Below are 21,080 nucleotides of genomic sequence, written 5' to 3' on the forward strand. Positions count from 1 at the left end.
TTCAGTTCAGTGATTTTATACATGATGTTCAGTGGACTAATTCAATTCAAGTTGACTAAAGTGACAATATGAGGAGCACATAATGATTGATTGAGAGCATCAATGTAAAAAGACAATCTATCTGTATCCTCTCAGCATGTGGGGGAGCTGAGTGAACAAATGACTTACTGTTTTATTATGACAATCAGGTGTATTCATTCATAATAAAATACAGTTTAATCAAATCAGATGTAGTATCATTATTAATGTAATGTCATTATTCAGAAATGCTATGGATACTGGTGTTCTAAAACCCAAAAACAGTTTTAGCAACATGTTTGGGGAATGAACAGCACCCCCACCAGAACTAGTGTTTCTCAATCCTCTCAGGAGGGACCCATCTATCCACTCTCCATATTGGAGCCACCAATGAAGAAATACAAGTAGCCTATGACATATCAGACAGACATTTCTTGTAAAGTCCCTCTCTCTCCTCATGAAGATGTCCACACCGTTCTTAAAGCCCTTCACTGGCGTGTTGGTTGCCAGGAAGAGGCATCATGAAGACAGGAAGCCAGCTCTGCAGCACCTTTCAGCCCCTCAGTACATCTAGTTGCTGTCAACCACAGAACTCACAGCATTCTGTTTCATTCTCTGCTTGGACAGTGAGCTCACCTCCCCTCTCTCTCCTCACGCTGTAAGTACACTTGATGATGTCTATCTTTTCATTATTATTGGTTTCTAGTCCTCAAACTTCTGATATGACAATGTTTTTATATTGCTGTTTTGTTTGTCTGTTAGCCTAGACATACATAATGTAGACCTAAATACAGTTTGTTTGTCTGTTAGCCTAGACATACATAATGTAGACCTAAATACAGTTTGTTTGTCTGTTAGCCTAGACATACATAATGTAGACCAACATACAGTTTGTTTGTCTGTTAGCCTAGGCATACATAATGTTGAACAACATACAGTTTGTATGTTAACCTAGATATACATAATGTAGACCTCCATACAGTTTGTTTGTGTGTTAACCTAGACATATATAATGTAGACCTACATACAGTTTGTTTGTCTGTTAGCCTAGACATAGATAATGTAGACCTACATACAGTTTGTTTGTCTGTTAGCCTAGACATACATAATGTAGACCTTCAAACAGTTTGTCTGTTAACCTAGACATACATTATGTAGACTACATACAGTTTGTTTGTCTGTTAACCTAGACATACATTATGTAGACCTACATACAGTTTGTTTGTCTGTTAACCTTGACATACATAATGTAGACCTACATACAGTTTGTTGTCTGTTAACCTAGATATACATAATGTAGACCTCCATACAGTTTGTTTGTGTGTTAACCTAGACATATATAATGTAGACCTACATACAGTTTGTTTGTCTGTTAGCCTAGACATACATAATGTAGACCTTCATACAGTTTGTCTGTTAACCTAGACATACATTATGTAGACTACATACAGTTTGTTTGTCTGTTAACCTAGACATACATTATGTAGACCTACATACAGTTTGTTTGTCTGTTAACCTTGACATACATAATGTAGACCTACATACAGTTTGTTGTCTGTTAACCTAGATATACATAATGTAGACCAACATACAGTTTGTTTGTCTGTTAATCTAGACATACATAATGTAGACCTACATACAGTTTGTCTGTTAACCTAGATATAAATAATGTAGACCTACATACAGTTTGTTTGTCTGTTAAGAACCTAAAGTGAACCTAACTTCAACGTCAGGAAAAACAAGCATTTTAAAACCACGACCTGGAGAGGTAACACCGGCGATCAACTTAACACTTTACAACTAAGCACGCTGAAAATAAACAGGACTTCTGCAGAGTTGCACACACTGTGGTCCAACCAACAGCTCCACACAGAGAGCCAGAAGAGCTTTATTTCATCCTTCCTGACTGCTGATGTGTTCTTAAAGTGGCAGCGCACAGTGAAGGATCTGTGCAGGATTTCACCACAACATGAAACTATATATGGATAACAGGCTACATTAGACTATATATGGATAACAGGCTACATTAGACTATATATGGATAACAGGGTACATTAGACTATATATGGATAACAGGCTACATTAGACTCTATATGGATAACAGGCTACATTAGACTATATATGGATAACAGGCTACATTAGACTATATATGGATAACAGGCTACATTAGACTATATATGGATAACAGGCTACATTAGACTATATATGGATAACAGGCTACATTAGACTATATATGGATAACAGGCTACATTAGACTCTATATGGATAACAGGCTACATTAGACTATATATGGATAACAGGCTACATTAGACTATATATGGATAACAGGCTACATTAGACTATATATGGATAACAAGCTACATTAGACTATATATGGATAACAGGCTACATTAGACTATATATGGATAACAGGCTACATTAGACTATATATGGATAACAGGCTACATTAGACTATATATGGATAACAGGCTACATTAGACTATATATGGATAACAGGCTACATTAGACTATATATGGATAACAGGCTACATTAGACTATATATGGATAACAGGCTACATTAGACTATATATGGATAACAGGCTACATTAGACTATATATGGATAACAGGCACCATTAGACTATATATGGATAACAGGCTACATTAGACTATATATGGATAACAGGCTACATTAGACTATATATGGATAACAGGCTACATTAGACTATATATGGATAACAGGCTACATTAGACTATATATGGATAACAGGCTACATTAGACTATATATGGATAACAGGCTACATTAGACTATATATGGATAACAGGCTACATTAGACTATATATGGATAACAGGCTACATTAGACTATATATGGATAACAGGCTACATTAGACTATATATGGATAACAGGCTACATTAGACTATATATGGATAACAGGCTACATTAGACTATATATGGATAACAGGCTACATTAGACTATATATGGATAACAGGCTACATTAGACTACATATGGATAACAGGCTACATTAGACTACATATGGATAACATGCTACATTAGACTATATATGGATAACAGGCTACATTAGACTATATATGGATAACAGGCTACATTAGACTATATATGGATAACAGGCTACATTAGACTATATATGGATAACAGGCTACATTAGACTATATATGGATAACAGGCTACATTAGACTATATATGGATAACAGGCTACATTAGACTATATATGGATAACAGGCTACATTAGACTATATATGGATAACAGGCTACATTAGACTATATATGGATAACAGGCTACATTAGACTATATATGGATAACAGGCTACATTAGACTATATATGGATAACAGGCTACATTAGACTATATATGGATAACAGGCTACATTAGACTATATATGGATAACAGGCTACATTAGACTATATATGGATAACAGGCTACATTAGACTATATATGGATAACAGGCTACATTAGACTATATATGGATAACAGGCTACATTAGACTATATATGGATAACAGGCTACATTAGACTATATATGGATAACAGGCTACATTAGACTATATGGATAACAGGCTACCATTAGACTATATATGGATAACAGGCTACATTAGACTATATATGGATAACAGGCTACATTAGACTATATATGGATAACAGGCTACATTAGACTATATATGGATAACAGGCTACATTAGACTATATATGGATAACAGGCTACATTAGACTATATATGGATAACAGGCTACATTAGACTATATATGGATAACAGGCTACATTAGACTATATATGGATAACAGGCTACATTAGACTACATATGGATAACAGGCTACATTAGACTACATATGGATAACATGCTACATTAGACTATATATGGATAACAGGCTACATTAGACTATATATGGATAACAGGCTACATTAGACTATATATGGATAACAGGCTACATTAGACTATATATGGATAACAGGCTACATTAGACTATATATGGATAACATGCTACATTAGACTATACAGTATATGGACAGCAGCAGTCAATACAGCAGACTATGGTGATGATGATACTGATTCCTCTGCTAACTAATGCTACTACCAGTACAAGGGTTAACAGTGTAACATAATATGATAGAGGCATGTTGTACTACAGACATCAGTGTTTTGGTGCTTCAATGTGACTTTGTCAAGTAGACAGTGTTGTGTTTCACCATTCTATCTGATGTATTGTCAGTTTGTAATGTTGTTATTCGCCCAACATTATTGAGGACATTTTTATTAGGATGGTGCAGTAATGTTGAGATGCCAGTAGGAGGAGCTCTAGTCCAGAACACTGGAACCTTCAGTACCACGTTGATGCAGCTGATGAGGAGTGTAAATTGAATGTGTTTGTAGAATAGAATGAATGACATCATGGAACTGACCAAATGTAAATGGAACTTTGACCTGTTCCATGTAGAACTCAGAGGGACAAGGCAACACATTCTAAGATATTATAAAAATTCCATATAGAATAGTCAACATATTGTTAACATGGTTCTGTATTTAAATAAAAGTGGATTTGGGGAACATTTAGTCCATTATAGAAACGTAGGACCCTCTCTAATACAGTAACCTCCGTTCTCTGACATGATGTTCTGGTCCTCATGCATGTTAATGAGGAAGGAAAGGAAGGAAAGGACAGTTCTGGATCAGCTACTTGTGTTCTGACTACTATAAATATGTATCAACCACAGAACTGACACTTCAGAACTGACACTTCAGCAGTTCCCACACACTACCAGACAGTTAACTCACTGTACAAGACCTCTCCCCTTCACTTCACTCTGTAAGTACACTTGACAATATCTTGAAATATAGTTTTTTGGTTCTTTGTTTTTAGTAATATATACATAAGACACATACTTGAGGGTAATGTATCATTTTACTCCTTGTTATGTTTTGAGTTATGTTTTGGTTGTTACATCCGGGTCAGTATTCATAAAGTGTCTCAGTGTAGGAGTGTTGATCTACATAGGGATGAGATGATTAACCAGGGTAAAAAAGACATGCAGACAAACATTGTAATACTGCAGTGTGTGTGTGTGTGTGTGTGTGCGGGGGATTTCTACATTGCTAGACATGACGGCCTTGTTGACCTGATAGCCAGCGAGGTGAGACCAGTAGTCTCACCAACAGCACACATGCATAAACATTCTTGTGTAAGGGGTCACCTTGTTGGCGCTGGAGAAGATGGCTGACGTTTTATGGGCTCTTATTAACCAACTGTGCTATTTTGTTAGTTTTTTCTTGTTGTTTCTAACTTATTTTGTTCATAATGTTGCTGCTACCATCTCTTATGACCGAAAATAACTTCTGGAAATCAGAACAGCGATTACTCACCTTGAACTTATTGAAGAATTTCTCTTTAATGAGTTGGACGAGAGGGATTTACTCCAGACATCCGAACAGGACCTCATCCCCGTCATTCGTAGGAGAAAGAGACGGAAAAGATTTTGCGGAAGAAGATCGGGTGCCTTGTGACGAGTGGTTAATGTGCAGTTGCCACCTGTGCTGTTAGCCAACGTGCAATCGCTGGATAATTAATTGGACAAACTAAAATCACATATATCCTACCAATGGGACATTAAAAACTGAAACATCTTATGCTTCACTGAGTCGTGGCTGAATGACAACATGAATAACACAGCTGGTGGGTTATACACTGTATCGGCAGGATAGAACAGCAGCCTCTGGTATGACAAAGGGTGGCGGTCTATGTATATTTGTAAACAACAGCTGGTGCACAATATCTAAAGAAGTCTCAAGGTTTTGCCTGCCTGAGGTAGAGTATCTCATGATAACCTGTAGACCACACTATCTACCTAGAGAGTTTTCGTCTTTATTTTTCGTAGCTGTTTACATACAGTGGGGAGAACATGTATTTGATATACTGCCGATTTTGCAGGTTTTCCGACTTACAAAGCATGTAGAGGTCTGTATTTTTTTTTTCATAGGTACACTTCAACTGTGAGATACGGAATCTAAAACAAAAATCCAGAAAATCACATTGTTTGATTTTTAAGTAATTAATTTGCATTTTATTGCATGACATAAGTATTTGATCTACTGTTCTCTGCTACCGCACGGCAAGCAGTACCGGAGCACCTAGTGTAGGTCCAAAAGACTGCTTAACAGCTTCTACCCCAACCCATAAGACTCCTGAACAGCTTCTACCCCAACGCATAAGACTCCTGAACAGCTTCTACCCCAACCCATAAGACTCCTGAACAGCTTCTACCCCAACCCATAAGACTCCTGAACAGCTTCTACCCCAACCCATAAGACTCCTGAACAGCTTCTACCCAACCCATAAGACTCCTGAACAGCTTCTACCCAACCCATAAGACTCCTGAACAGCTTCTACCCCAACCCATAAGACTCCTGAACAGCTTCTACCCCAACCCATAAGACTCCTGAACAGATGGCTACCCAACCCATAAGACTCCTGAACAGCTTCTACCCCAACCCATAAGACTCCTGAACAGCTTCTACCCAACCCATAAGACTCCTGAACAGCTTCTACCCCAACCCATAAGACTCCTGAACAGCTTCTACCCCAACCCATAAGACTCCTGAACAGCTTCTACCCCAACCCATAAGACTCCTGAACAGCTTCTACCCAACCCATAAGACTGCTGAACAGCTTCTACCCCAACCCATAAGACTCCTGAACAGCTTCTACCCAACCCATAAGACTCCTGAACAGCTTCTACCCAACCCATAAGACTCCTGAACAGCTTCTACCCCAACCCATAAGACTGCTTAACAGCTTCTACCCCAACCCATAAGACTCCTGAACAGCTTCTACCCCAACCCATAAGACTCCTGAACAGCTTCTACCCCAACCCATAAGACTCCTGAACAGCTTCTACCCAACCCATAAGACTCCTGAACAGCTTCTACCCCAACCCATAAGACTCCTGAACAGCTTCTACCCAACCCATAAGACTCCTGAACAGCTTCTACCCAACCCATAAGACTCCTGAACAGCTTCTACCCAACCCATAAGACTCCTGAACATCTTCTACCCCAACCCATAAGACTCCTGAACAGCTTCTACCCCAACCCATAAGACTCCTGAACAGCTTCTACCCCAACCCATAAGACTCCTGAACAGCTTCTACCCCAACCCATAAGACTCCTTAACAGCTTCTACCCCAACCCATAAGACTCCTGAACAGCTTCTACCCCAACCCATAAGACTCCTGAACAGCTTCTACCCCAACCCATAAGACTCCTGAACAGCTTCTACCCAACCCATAAGACTCCTTAACAGCTTCTACCCAACCCATAAGACTCCTGAACATCTTCTACCCAACCCATAAGACTCCTTAACAGCTTCTACCCAACCCATAAGACTGCTTAACAGCTTCTACCCCAACCCATAAGACTCCTGAACAGCTTCTACCCCAACCCATAAGACTCCTGAACAGCTTCTACCCCAACCCATAAGACTCCTGAACAGCTTCTACCCCAACCCATAAGACTCCTGAACAGCTTCTACCCCAACCCATAAGACTCCTGAACAGCTTCTACCCCAACCCATAAGACTCCTGAACAGCTTCTACCCCAACCCATAAGACTCCTGAACAGCTTCTACCCCAACCCATAAGACTCCTTAACAGCTTCTACCCAACCCATAAGACTCCTTAACAGCTTCTACCCAACCCATAAGACTCCTGAACAGCTTCTACCCCAACCCATAAGACTCCTGAACAGCTTCTACCCCAACCCATAAGACTCCTGAACAGCTTCTACCCCAACCCATAAGACTCCTGAACAGCTTCTACCCCAACCCATAAGACTCCTTAACAGCTTCTACCCAACCCATAAGACTCCTTAACAGCTTCTACCCAACCCATAAGACTCCTGAACAGCTTCTACCCCAACCCATAAGACTCCTGAACAGCTTCTACCCCAACCCATAAGACTCCTGAACAGCTTCTACCCCAACCCATAAGACTCCTGAACAGCTTCTACCCCAACCCATAAGACTCCTTAACAGCTTCTACCCAACCCATAAGACTCCTTAACAGCTTCTACCCAACCCATAAGACTCCTGAACAGCTTCTACCCAACCCATAAGACTCCTGAACAGCTTCTACCCCAACCCATAAGACTCCTGAACAGCTTCTACCCCAACCCATAAGACTCCTGAACAGCTTCTACCCCAACCCATAAGACTCCTGAACAGATGGCTACCCAGACTATTTGCATTCCCCCCTCTTTTTACTCTGCTGCTACAATACTCTCTGTTATTATCTATGCATAAGTCACTTTAATAACTCTACCTACAAGTACATATTACCTCAATTTCCTCGACTAACCGGTGCCACCGCACATTGACTCTGTATGTTATGTACTTGAGTGAAGACCCAAAAGCGGTTTTAACAGGAACAGAGTTCTTTTAATGAAAAAACAGGAATGGCATAGATCCTCTTCCGACGTTGTCAATGGCACAATAGAATACCCGCAGAGAGGGTGACAAATGAAACATAAAGTCCCTCTGATGAATAGCTGGGTAGCGGCGACAGGCTGCAGGTCGCTCTGGGTCGGTGCGGGTCACAGAGGAACGGTGGTAGCTGATCACACTTAGCATATGATGAACTGGACACGGTGCAAACACAAGATAGTTAGTAGAGTACAGGATGCACCTGCCAGGCAGACTCCGACAGGATAGGACTAGGAGGAAGCAAACGAGACGATAGCTTGCTTCTGGCATGAGAAACACAAACGAGAATCTGACACCGAAAGTAGCAGGAACAGAGAGAGAAATAGAGACCTAATCAGAGGGAAAAAAGGGAACAGGTGGGGAAAGGGTGAACGAGGTAGTTAGGGGAGATGAGGAACAGCTGGAGAAGGAGAGAAAGAGAAGGTAACCTAATAAGACCAGTAGAGAGAGACAGAGTGAAGAGAAAGGACAGGAACAGACATAATAAGACATGACAGTACCCCCCCCACTCACCGAGCGCCTCCTGGCGCACTCGAGGAGGAAACCTGGCGGCAACGGAGGAAATCATCGATCAGCGAACGGTCCAGCACGTCCCGAGAGGGAACCCAACTCCTCTCCTCAGGACCGTACCCCTCCCAATCCACTAGGTACTGATGACCATGGCCCCGAGGACGCATGTCCAAAATCTTACGAACCCTGTAGATAGGTGCGCCCTCGACAAGGATGGGGGGGGGGACGAGCGGGGGCGCGAAGAACGGGCTTAACACAGGAGACATGGAAGACCGGGTGAACGCGACGAAGATATCGCGGGAGAAGAAGTCGCACTGCGACAGGATTAATGACTTGAGAAATACGGAACGGACCAATGAACCGCGGGGTCAACTTGCGAGAAGCTGTCTTAAGGGGAAGGTTCTGAGTGGAGAGCCATACTCTCTGACCGCAACAATATCTAGGACTCTTGGTTCTACGCTTATTAGCGGCCCTCACAGTCTGCGCCCTATAACGGCAAAGTGCCGACCTGACCCCTTTCCAGGTGCGCTCGCAACGCTGGACAAAAGCCTGAGCGGAGGGGACGCAGGACTCGGCGAGCTGAGATGAGAACAGCGGAGGTTGGTACCCGAGGCTACTCTGAAAAGGAGATAGACCGGTAGCAGACGAAGGAAGCGAGTTGTGGGCGTACTCTGCCCAGGGAGCTGTTCTGACCAAGACGCAGGGTTACGAAAAGAAAGACTGCGTAAGATGCGACCAACAGTCTGATTGGCCCGTTCGGCTTGACCGTTAGACTGGGGATGGAAGCCGGACGAGAGACTGACGGAAGCCCCAATCAAACGGCAAAACTCCCTCCAAAATTGAGACGTGAACTGCGGGCCTCTGTCCGAAACGACGTCTGACGGAAGGCCATGAATTCGGAAAACATTCTCGATAATGATCTGAGCCGTCTCCTTAGCAGAAGGGAGCTTAGCGAGAGGAATGAAATGAGCCGCCTTAGAGAATCTATCGACAACCGTAAGAATAACTGTCTTCCCCACTGATGAAGGCAGTCCGGTGATAAAATCTAAAGCGATGTGAGACCACGGTCGAGAGGGAATGGGAAGCGGTCTGAGACGGCCGGCAGGAGGAGAGTTCCCAGATTTAGTCTGCGCGCAGACCGAACAAGCAGCGACAAATCGACGCGCGTCACGTTCCCGAGTGGGCCACCAGAAACGCTGGCGAATGGAAGCGAGCGTACCCCGAACGCCGGGGTGGCCGGCTAACTTGGCAGAGTGGGCCCACTGAAGAACGGCCAGACGAGTAGGAACGGGAACGAACAGAAGGTTCCTAGGACAAGCTCGCGGCGACGGAGTGTGAGTGAGTGCTTGCTTTACCTGCCTCTCAATTCCCCAGACAGTCAACCCGACAACACGCCCCTCAGGGAGAATCCCCTCGGGGTCGGTGGAGACCTCAGAAGAACTGAAGAGACGAGATAAAGCATCAGGCTTGGTGTTTTTTGAGCCCGGACGATAAGAAATAACGAACTCGAAACGAGCGACTAAACAGAGCCCAACGAGCCTGACGCGCATTAAGTCGTTTGGCTGAACGGATGTACTCAAGGTTCCTATGGTCAGTCCAAACGACAAAAGGAACGGTCGCCCCCTCCAACCACTGTCGCCATTCGCCTAGGGCTAAGCGGATGGCGAGCAGTTCGCGATTACCAACATCATAATTACGTTCTGACGGCGATAAGCGATGAGAAAAAAACGCGCAAGGATGGACCTTGCCGTCAGAGAGGGAGCGCTGAGAAAGAATGGCTCCCACGCCCACCTCTGACGCGTCAACCTCAACAACAAACTGTCTAGAGATGTCAGGTGTAACAAGAATAGGTGCGGATGTAAAACGATTCTTGAGAAGATCAAAAGCTCCCTGGGCGGAAACGGACCACTTAAAGCACGTCTTAACAGAAGTAAGGGCTGTGAGGGGAGCTGCCACCTGACCGAAATTACGGATGAAACGACGATAGAAATTCGCGAAGCCAAGAAAGCGCTGCAGCTCGACGCGTGACTTAGGAACGGGCCAATCAATGACAGCCTGGACCTTAGCGGGATCCATCTTAATGCCCTCAGCGGAAATAACGGAACCGAGAAAAGGGACAGAGGAGGCATGAAAAGTGCACTTCTCAGCCTTCACATAAAGACAGTTCTCCAAAAGGCGCTGGAGGACGCGTCGCACGTGCTGAACATGAATCGGGAGAGACGGTGAAAAAATCAGGATATCGTCCATGTAAACGAAAACAAAAATGTTCAGCATGTCTCTCAGGACGTCGTTAACTAGTGCCTGAAAGACAGCTGGAGCGTTAACGAGGCCGAAAGGAAGAACCCGGTATTCAAAGTGCCCTAACGGAGTGTTAAACGCCGTCTTCCACTCGTCCCCCTCCCTGATGCGCACGAGATGGTAGGCGTTACGAAGGTCCAATTTGGTGAAAAACCTGGCTCCCTGCAGGATCTCGAAGGCTGAAGACATAAGAGGAAGCGGATAACGATTCTTAACTGTTATGTCATTCAGCCCTCGATAATCCACGCATGGGCGCAGGGACCCGTCCTTCTTCTGAACAAAAAAAAACCCCGCTCCGGCGGGAGAGGAGGAGGAGACTATGGTACCGGCGTCGAGCGATACAGACAAATAATCCTCGAGAGCCTTACGTTCGGGAGCCGACAGAGAGTATAATCTACCCCGGGGGAGTAGTTCCCGGAAGGAGATCAATACTACAGTCATACGACCGGTGTGGAGGGAGAGAAGTGGCCTTGGAACGACTGAACACCGTGCGCAGATCGTGATACTCCTCCGGCACCCCTGTCAAATCACCAGGCTCCTCCTGTGAAGAAGAGACAGAGGAAACAGGAGGGATAGCAGACATTAAACAGGTCACATGACAAGAAACATTCCAGGATAGGATAGTATTACTAGACCAATTAATAGAAGGGTTATGGCGAACTAGCCAGGGATGACCCAAAACAACAGGTGTAAAAGGTGAACGAAAAATTAAAAAAGAAATGGTTTCGCTATGATTACCAGAGACAGTGAGGGTTAAAGGCAGCGTCTCACGCTGAATCTTGGGGAGAGAACTACCATCTAAAGCGAACAAGGCCGTGGGATCCCTTAACTGTCTGAGAGGAATGTCATGTTCCCGAGCCCAGGTCTCGTCCATAAAACAGCCCTCCGCCCCAGAGTCTATCAAGGCACTGCAGGAAGCAGATGAACCGGTCCAGCGGAGATGGACCGGAAAGGTAGTGCAGGATCTTGAAGGAGAGACCTGAGTAGTTGCGCTCACCAGTAGCCCTCCTCTTACTGATGAGCTCTGGCTTTTACTGGGCATGAGGTGACAAAATGACCAGCGGAGCCGCAGTAGAGACAGAGGCGGTTGGTGATTCTCCGTTCCTTCTCTTTGGCCGAGATGCGGATACCCCCCAGCTGCATAGGCTCAGCATCCGAGCCGGCGGAGGAGGGTGGCAGTGATGCGGCAGGTGGCAGTGATGCGGAGAGGGGGGCAACGGAGAACGCGAACTCCTTTCCACGAGCTCGGCGACGAAGATCAAACCGTCGCTCTATGCGAATAGCGAGAGCTATTAAGGAGTCCAGACTGGAAGGAACCTCCCGGAAGAGAATCTCATCCTTAACCTCGGCGAGGAGACCCTCCAGAAAACGAGCGAGCAAAGCCGGCTCGTTCCAGTCACTAGAGGCAGCGAGAGTGCGAAACTCAATAGAATAATCCGTTATGGATCGATTCCCCTGACATAGGGAAGACAGGGCCCTGGAAGCCTCTTCCCCAAAAACAGAACGGTCAAAAACCCGTATCATCTCCTCCTTAAAGTCCTGATACTGGTTAATACACTCAGCCCTCGCCTCCCAGATTGCCGTGCCCCACTCACGCGCCCGTCCGGTAAGGAGAGAAATGACGTAGGCGATGCGGGCTGTGCTCCTGGAGTAAGTGTTGGGCTGGAGAGAGAACACCACATCACACTGAGTGAGGAATGAGCGGCACTCAGTGGGCTCCCCAGAGTAACACGGCGGGTTATTGATCCTGGGCTCCGGAGACTCGGAAACCCTGGAAGTGGGCGGTGAATCGAGGTGGAGTTGGTGAACCTGTCTTGTGAGGTCGGAGACTTGGACGGCCAGGGTCTCAACGGCATGTCGAGCAGCAGACAATTCCTCCTCGTGTCTGCCTAGCATCGCTCCCTGGATCTCGACGGCGGAGTGAAAAGGGTCCGGAGCCGCTGGGTCCATTCTTGGTCAGATTCTTCTGTTATGTACTTGAGTGAAGACCCAAAAGCGGTTTTAACAGAAACAGAGTTCTTTTAATGAAAAAACAGGAATGGCATAGATCCTCTTCCGACGTTGTCAATGGCACAATAGAATACCCGCAGAGAGGGTGACAAATGAAACATAAAGTCCCTCTGATGAATAGCTGGGTAGCGGCGACAGGCTGCAGGTCGCTCTGGGTCGGTGCGGGTCACAGAGGAACGGTGGTAGCTGATCACACGTAGCATATGATGAACTGGACACGGTGCAAACAAAAGATAGTTAGTAGAGTACAGGATGCACCTGCCAGGCAGACTCCGACAGGATAGGACTAGGAGGAAGCAAACGAGACGATAGCTTGCTTCTGGCATGAGAAACACAAACGAGAATCTGACACCGAAAGTAGCAGGAACAGAGAGAGAAATAGAGACCTAATCAGAGGGAAAAAAGGGAACAGGTGGGGAAAGGGTGAACGAGGTAGTTAGGGGAGATGAGGAACAGCTGGAGAAGGAGAGAAAGAGAAGGTAACCTAATAAGACCAGTAGAGAGAGACAGAGTGAAGAGAAAGGACAGGAACAGACATAATAAGACATGACACTGTACCTTTACCCCCTGTATATAGCCTCGCTATTGTTATTTTATTGCTGCTCTTAATTATTTGTTACTTTAAAAACAAAAACAAAAATTGTTGTATTTTTCTTAAAACTGCATTGTTAGTTAATGGCTTGTAAGTAAGCGTTTCACTGTAAGGTCTACACCTGTTGTATTCGGCACATGTGACAAAAACAATTTGATTTGAAGCTGGTTTAATGTTGATTATGATGTGTTTTCCTGTGTGCCAAATACTCCAGATATTGTTGTTGGGGGGGTGCAGGGGGAGGTACTAATTGTTGAAGTGGGCTACCCATTTAACATCAACATAGAGCAGGTCTTAAATACCAGCCCCTCGTGATGCTTGGACAGCCTGGGTGGAGGTGCAAGCTGGTGGCACTGAAATGTGTCCGTCTCGGCCACTCACACAGTCACAAGTGTAGAGAGTCAGGAGGCAGTTGCAGGTTTAGAACTACTGAAATGTCATAAAATAATAAAGTACTCAGGAAAAAGCAGGACAACAAGCAACATTTACCAAATTTGCCAAAGCGAAGGCTGGTATGTCTGTCTGTCTGTCTGTCTGTCTGTCTGTCTGTCTGTCTGTCTGTGTGTTTGGGTGTGTGTGTGTGTGTGTGTGTGTGTGTGTGTGTGTGTGTGTGTGTGTGTGTGTGTGTGTGTGTGTGTGTGTGTGTGTGTGTGTGTGTGTGTGTGTGTGTGTGTGTGTGTGTGTGTGTGTGTGTGTGTGTGTGTGTGTCTGTGGGTGTGTGTTTGGGGGTGTGTTTGGGTGTGCATGTTTGTGAGTCACTTGCTGTTTAGCCTCACAGCTTGGAGGTAGCTCCTATCATTGAACCTTGTGGTCAGAAATATGTGTTTACAGTACTACAGATTTATTCAATTAGTGATTGTTGTTGTTTATAATGATGATGACTGTTGTATACATTAGGAAATTATTTTTGCATCATACATCATGTCAGCTTAAATAGACAGATGTAGACAGACATGCAACTCGTCACACACATTACATACTGACAGTATTCACATAGACAATCATATAGCACAATACAACACAACACAATATGAGCCTGGTTCATTTTCAGTAATGAGGCCCTGTACCCCATTTACAGTTTCTACTTCAATGTATCAGGTGGAGTTATTCACCAGCTATAGAGTGAGTTGTTGTTTATGTTTCTAAGACTGCAGGGTGGGAGATGCAACAATGGCCTTGAGAACAGCAGGAAGTGTGTTGGTGGTCTTTCTCTGGTCTGTAGCAGGTATGGTCTCATTCTTATGTTTTAGTTGCTCTATGTATCAATCTACAGACATTTCTAAAAGGTTATGAATCATGATGTTATTCTGGTGTGTTCTGTTAGGAGTCTCCACTTAACTATTTAAAGTGATCTTTCACACCTCACTGAGTGACCCTTATCTGTGGTTTCCATTCACACTCAACTCAGCAACTATGGCAACAAAGTGTGGACAAACCTTACTGTCAGTGTGATCCGAAAGACCTTGACTTCATTCTGATTCCCTTTTGTTGTGTGACTGTGTTTCAGTGATTCTGGGTCAGAATAGCAGGATTGTGACCTACACCAAGAATAGTTTCTGTACCTTGAAGGGGTCAACAGTGGATCTATCCTGCTCTTACACATATCCCAGAGGTCATACAGTCACAGCAACCACATGGTATAAAAGGAAGAGTTTGACCTGGACTCACATCCCAGTTAAATATGAGGATCGTATAGAGTACCGTGGGAATAAGGAGAATGACTGCACCCTGAGAATCACAGACCTGAGAGAGGAGGATTCAGCATCATATTACTTCTCATTTTCAACAGGCTCATGGACATCTGGCTCAGCTGTCACTCTCTCTGTCACAGGTTCTGTAATCTGACATAAAGAGAACAGTTACCACTTCTAATGATGTATTACATTTTCAATGAGAACTTGGAATGGTGCTGACTGACAGATGTTCTCCATTGTTGTTTCATAACTACAGATCTAAAGGTGACTGGGGGAACAAGAGGGGAGTATTGGACGACACTGACCTGTAGCACCACCTGTACTCTGACTGACAACCCCACCTACATCTGGTACAAGAACGGACACAAAGTAAAGGAGGACACTTCCAGCCTGGACTCAGACTCCTTTAGTGATGCAGACAGTTACTCCTGTGCTGTAAAAGGCCATGAGGATCTCCTCTCTCCTGCAGTGTGTGAGTGTGGACTTTTACATACAACATTTGTTTCAGGTTGTCAGACGATCATTATTTAATTTGCTGTGAATGTGACGTCCACTTCTGCTTTAGTTCTGTATGCTTTGCCACGCAGTGTTGAATGGGCTTCAAGATATATAATCAAATTCATGAAAATGCAGTCAATGGATGGATTTACTACTACCAAATACCTTTCATTATGTTGTTGAGCCTGTACACCATTGCACTACTTTTTTTGAGCACTGAAGACCCATGAAAAATAACTACTAAAGTTTAAAAACTACAAAGCTGATAGTCACTTCCTGGTTACTTTCACAGCATATGATTTAAACATTGTTGTTTTGTTGTTTTCATTGACACTTGGAGGTGAGGTGCCCTGATTGGTGTCACTCGTTAGTCAGAATGTGTTACAACTGGGGGGTTTTATTTTGTTTGCCTCTTCTTGGGTAAATGTTGTGGAAGCTCATGTCTTTTTGTTCCAGTTGTTGTTGATAGTACATTTTCAATGGACTCCCCCATGAGTGTCTTTCAGAGCCCACTGGTCTCATTTTTGTCTTTGTCAGTGACTCTTTTATTAATTCCCATTTTTGTTTTGTTTAAATTTGACGTTTTCTTGCTGGGGAACATAACAGCATAAATGTATACAGTAGATATTGTAATTAAGAATTTTATAAAGTTGTTATATTGTCTTGTATTTCAGGTCAGAAGTGTTGGAGTGTGACTTACACCCATCAGAAGATCTGTGCTTTGAAGGGGTCAACAGTGGACATATCCTGCTCTTACACATATCCCAGTTATCATGAGATCAAACAAGCTTTCTGGTTTACTAAATGGTCTGGTATGGAGGCTGAAGATCTGAGCTCAGTGCCAGGGTATGAGGGTCATATAGAGTACCTTGGGGATAAGGAGAGTGACTGTACCCTGAGAATCACAGACCTGAGATTGAGTGACTCTGCTGGGTTCAGGTTCAGATTCATAACATATGGAGGAAGGGGTTCTGGCTCACCTGTCTCCCTGACTGTCACAGGTAATCTGTCACTCATCTCACATCTGTTAGTGTAATGACCTTATTCAGGGAAGTCATACAGACACAGTAGTGGTATGTGATGGAAAAATACCGAATGTAGTATTTCACATAAGAGGACATATATAGGAGGAGAATAATGATTTGGTGCCTTTTACTCTAGATGTTGTGTTGGAGATGGATCCTACATCTGTGTCAGAGGGGGAGAATGTCACACTGAGATGTAGAACCAACTGTACACTGGACCCCATCACAGCCTACAGTTGGTATAAGAATGGACAGTCTCTACCAAACAGCAACACCTCCTCTCCTGTCTATATCCTGTTCTCAGTCAGCAGTGAGGATACAGGCAGATACTCCTGTTCTGTAGAAGGACATGAGGATCTCCCCTCTGCTGAAGAGACTCTCACTGTCACATGTAAGTACATGGGGGATTAACCCTTTAGTTTGGTATAATAACATTGTAGTGACAGATATTGGCTCCACATGATACTTGAATTGATCATCTTCAATAAGAGGATGGAGCTAAAAGTCAGTGTGTGGAAAAGTACATTTGTGGAAAGTTTGTGTAATATTTTTTACCTGATCAAATTTAAATTATTTTTAAATCCACTGTATTATACATCAGATGGACCAAGGAACACCTCAGTGTCAGTCAGTCCCTCTGGTGAAATAGTGGAGGGCAGTTCAGTGACTCTGACCTGCAGCAGTGATGCCAACCCACCTGTGGACAAATACACCTGGTACAAGAAGAACGTAACCTCACCAAAAGCATCAGGACAGAGTTACAACATCACTAACATCATCTCTGAGGACAGAGGAGAATATTACTGTGAGGCCCAGAATGGAAGAGGATCTATGAACTCTACAGCTCTGATGATCATTGTAGCAGGTAAAGTTACATCTTCAATACAAAACTACATGTTTCAAGCTAATTTTAATCATTATGTTTTGGCTTATTACACCTTAGTTTATAACTATACATTGGGTTATAAGATCCCTTAACAAGTATTGCATTACTGTCCTGTATTATAGTTTATTTTTAGTTTATTATATAATGCCATGTTCTCATATCATCCATATTGTATCATAGGGAAACAAACCTCAGTTGTGACTGCAGCTGTAGGAATCATAGTGGTTGTTCTGGTTCTCATCCTCTGTCTCTCTGGACTCATGTTGTTCAGGTGAGTGAAGAAGGAAAACTGATATTTGTATTATTCTTTCACCTTAACACTCAGATTTGTTTAAATGTATCTTTTTATTTTGTTCATTATTTAAATGTAGCCCTCTGATTTGTTGTTAACTTCATTAATTTATTAATTTATTTATTCATTATTAATGTGCAAAACAGGAAGAAGGCCTCCAAACCCACCAACACAAGAGACACAGCAGATGATGGACAGGTGAGTCTGTTGGAATCAGAAGGAGACTGTGATGACTGTATTCTTTGTGGAACATTTCCACTCCTCATGTTGTCTGTCCTCTCTCTCCATCAGGGAGACTCTAGTCCAGTGTATGACAACATCTCAAACATGGCCATGACCTCTACTGCAGCACAGACAGCTGACACAGACAACCAGGATGATGTTCACTACGCCAGCGTCCACTTCTCTGGCTCCAAAAACCAGGAAGTGCCTCTGTACTCCACCGTCCAAGTGCCTCAGCCCCAGAAAGAGGATGAGGATGTCCAGTACGCTGCTCTGAATTTCAACCTCCCCAGTGCTGCCACCCGGTGAGCATATTCTGCATTAAGGTCATTCATATGCTGCAGTTTATTGTAGGAGATGTCATCAATGAGCAAAACAGTTGACCCTTAGTGACCACTATGAACCCAAACTATGAACCCAACAATGGACATCTCAGGACAGTTACTATGACATGTCTATAATGAGGGAGAGATGTGATGATGGTTTTGAGGAACTGTTCTTCTGTTCCAAATGGCACCCTATTCCCTATTTAGTGCACTACTTTAGACAGAGCCCTATAGGGTGCCACCATTTGGGACGCTGTCTTTGTTTCATTTCTGTTTCTCTCTTCAGACCTGCAGCAGCACAAGCAGCTGAGGAGGACTCCTCTGTTCTCTACAGTACAGTCAATAAACCCTGAACCAAGAAGACCTGAACACAACAAACCCAGAACCAAGAAGACCCAAACACAACAAACCCAGAACCAAGAAGACCTGAACACAACAAACCCAGAACCAAGAGTACCTGAACGCAACAAACCCAGAACCAAGAAGACCTGAACACAACAAACCCAGAACCAAGAAGACCTGAACACAACAAACCCAGAACCAAGAAGACCCAAACACAACAAGCCCTGAACCAAGAAGACCTGAACACAACAAACCCAGAACCAAGAAGACCTGAACGCAACAAACCCAGAAAGAAGAAGACCTGAACAGAACAAGTTTGACAAAAACCTTGTATATCTGGACCTGTATATCTAAACTAAGTGATATAATGCCTGTGGAGGTGTGGAATATTGACCATTATAAACTGGGTGGTTGGAGCCCTGAATGCTGATTGGCTGACAGGTGTGGTATACCAGACCGTATACCATGGGTATTAACATTTGTATTTACTGGTCTAAGGACATTGGTAACCAGTTTAAAATAAGGCACCTCTGGGTTTGTGGTGCATCCAAGCACTCTGCGTTGCATTGTGCATAAGAACAGCCCTGAGCTGTTCATCTACACAGAGGAACTCTGGAGTTCTGTCAGAGTGACCATCGGGTTCTTGGTCACCTCACTGACCAAGGCCCTTCTCCCCCGATTGATCAGTTTGGCCAGGCGGCCAGCTCTAGGAAGGGTCTTGGTGGTTCCAAACGTCTTCTATTTAAGAATGATGGAGGCCACTGTTTTCTTGGACATTAAAAAAATACAGAAATGTTTTGGTACCCTTCCCCAGATCTGTGCCTCAGCACAATCCTGTCTCGGAGTTCTAGAGACAAATCCTTCGACCTCATTATTTTTGCTCTGACATGCACTGCAAACTCTGGGACCTTGTAGACAGGTGTGTGCCTTTCCAAATCATGTCCAATTAATTTAATTTACTACAGGTGGACTCCAATCAAGTTGTAGAAACATCTCAAGGATGATTAATAGAAACAGGATGCAGCTGAGTTCAATTTCGAGTCTCAAATCAAAAGGTCTGAACACTTATCTAAATAATGTATTTCTGTTTTTTAGTTTTAATACATTTGAAAACCTTTCTAAAAACCTGTTTTTGTTTTGCCATTATGGGGATAGTGTGGTATATTTTTATTTAATCTATTTTAGAATAAGGCTGTAACATATCAACATTTGAAAAAAGTCAAGGGGTCTGAATACTTTCCCAATGCATTGTATATAATTCTATCTTTTTTATGTTATGTTTCTGAAACAATCATCAAACTTGTGAGACTTTTGCCTCAACGTCCAGGAAAGAGTTCTGCTTGATGCAACGTTTCTTATTGCTTTTATCAAATTTTATTTTTTGTAAACTGTGTTGTGACATTTAAAAAAATAGACTTTTAAGAATGAACTTCATTGTCATTGTTTTTACCTTGTTATAACAGAATCTTCAGTGGACAGAAAGTGAAACGCTTTCAAAATCACACCTCTTGTACTTTACACTACATACAGTAACTACAAATAAGACATTTACATTAGTTTGTATAGCAATAGTGGTTCATTCATCTTCATCATTATTATCATGTCAGTACAAAATATACACAGACACTTTCAGAAGGAGCAATGTCCAGCACCTAGACACACAACCAGTTACATTACATATTATTCATTGTCATTTTTAAAACACACAACATGACATAACATCTATGTTTGGAGTGTGGAGGGTAATTCAGTCAGTGATGGCATTCCAATCCAGAACACTGAGAGATAGAACATTCTGGAATGTCGATGATTGACAATAATATATCTGACAGTTAACGAGTTCAGACCAGGCAGTGAGATTATTGCCTGATATAAGAATGACGGTCCACCATTTTGTC

The 21,080-nt window shown here is 43.3% G+C and overlaps 1 protein-coding gene and 1 long non-coding RNA gene across 2 annotated transcripts in view; both read left to right on the top strand.

Moving 5' to 3' along the window:
- LOC135525801 (uncharacterized) overlaps positions 1–20,569 on the top strand; it is a 36,030-nt gene extending 15,461 nt beyond the window's left edge. The window contains 7 exon segments of the mRNA XM_064953685.1: positions 16,764–17,090; positions 17,251–17,505; positions 17,716–17,979; positions 18,181–18,271; positions 18,439–18,490; positions 18,584–18,819; positions 19,127–20,569. Coding sequence (XP_064809757.1) covers positions 16,764–17,090; positions 17,251–17,505; positions 17,716–17,979; positions 18,181–18,271; positions 18,439–18,490; positions 18,584–18,819; positions 19,127–19,193 — 1,292 coding nt within the window. The 3' untranslated portion in view covers positions 19,194–20,569.
- On the top strand, positions 605–16,062 carry LOC135532256 (uncharacterized). Its single transcript, XR_010454328.1, has 5 exons — positions 605–676; positions 4,730–4,821; positions 15,045–15,122; positions 15,405–15,728; positions 15,848–16,062. It is a non-coding gene; the product is annotated as an uncharacterized LOC135532256 (long non-coding RNA).
- Positions 20,570–21,080: the final 511 nt, after the last annotated feature.

This window comes from Oncorhynchus masou, chromosome 5, assembly GCF_036934945.1.
Source record: "Oncorhynchus masou masou isolate Uvic2021 chromosome 5, UVic_Omas_1.1, whole genome shotgun sequence".
Classification (NCBI taxonomy): domain Eukaryota; kingdom Metazoa; phylum Chordata; class Actinopteri; order Salmoniformes; family Salmonidae; genus Oncorhynchus; species Oncorhynchus masou.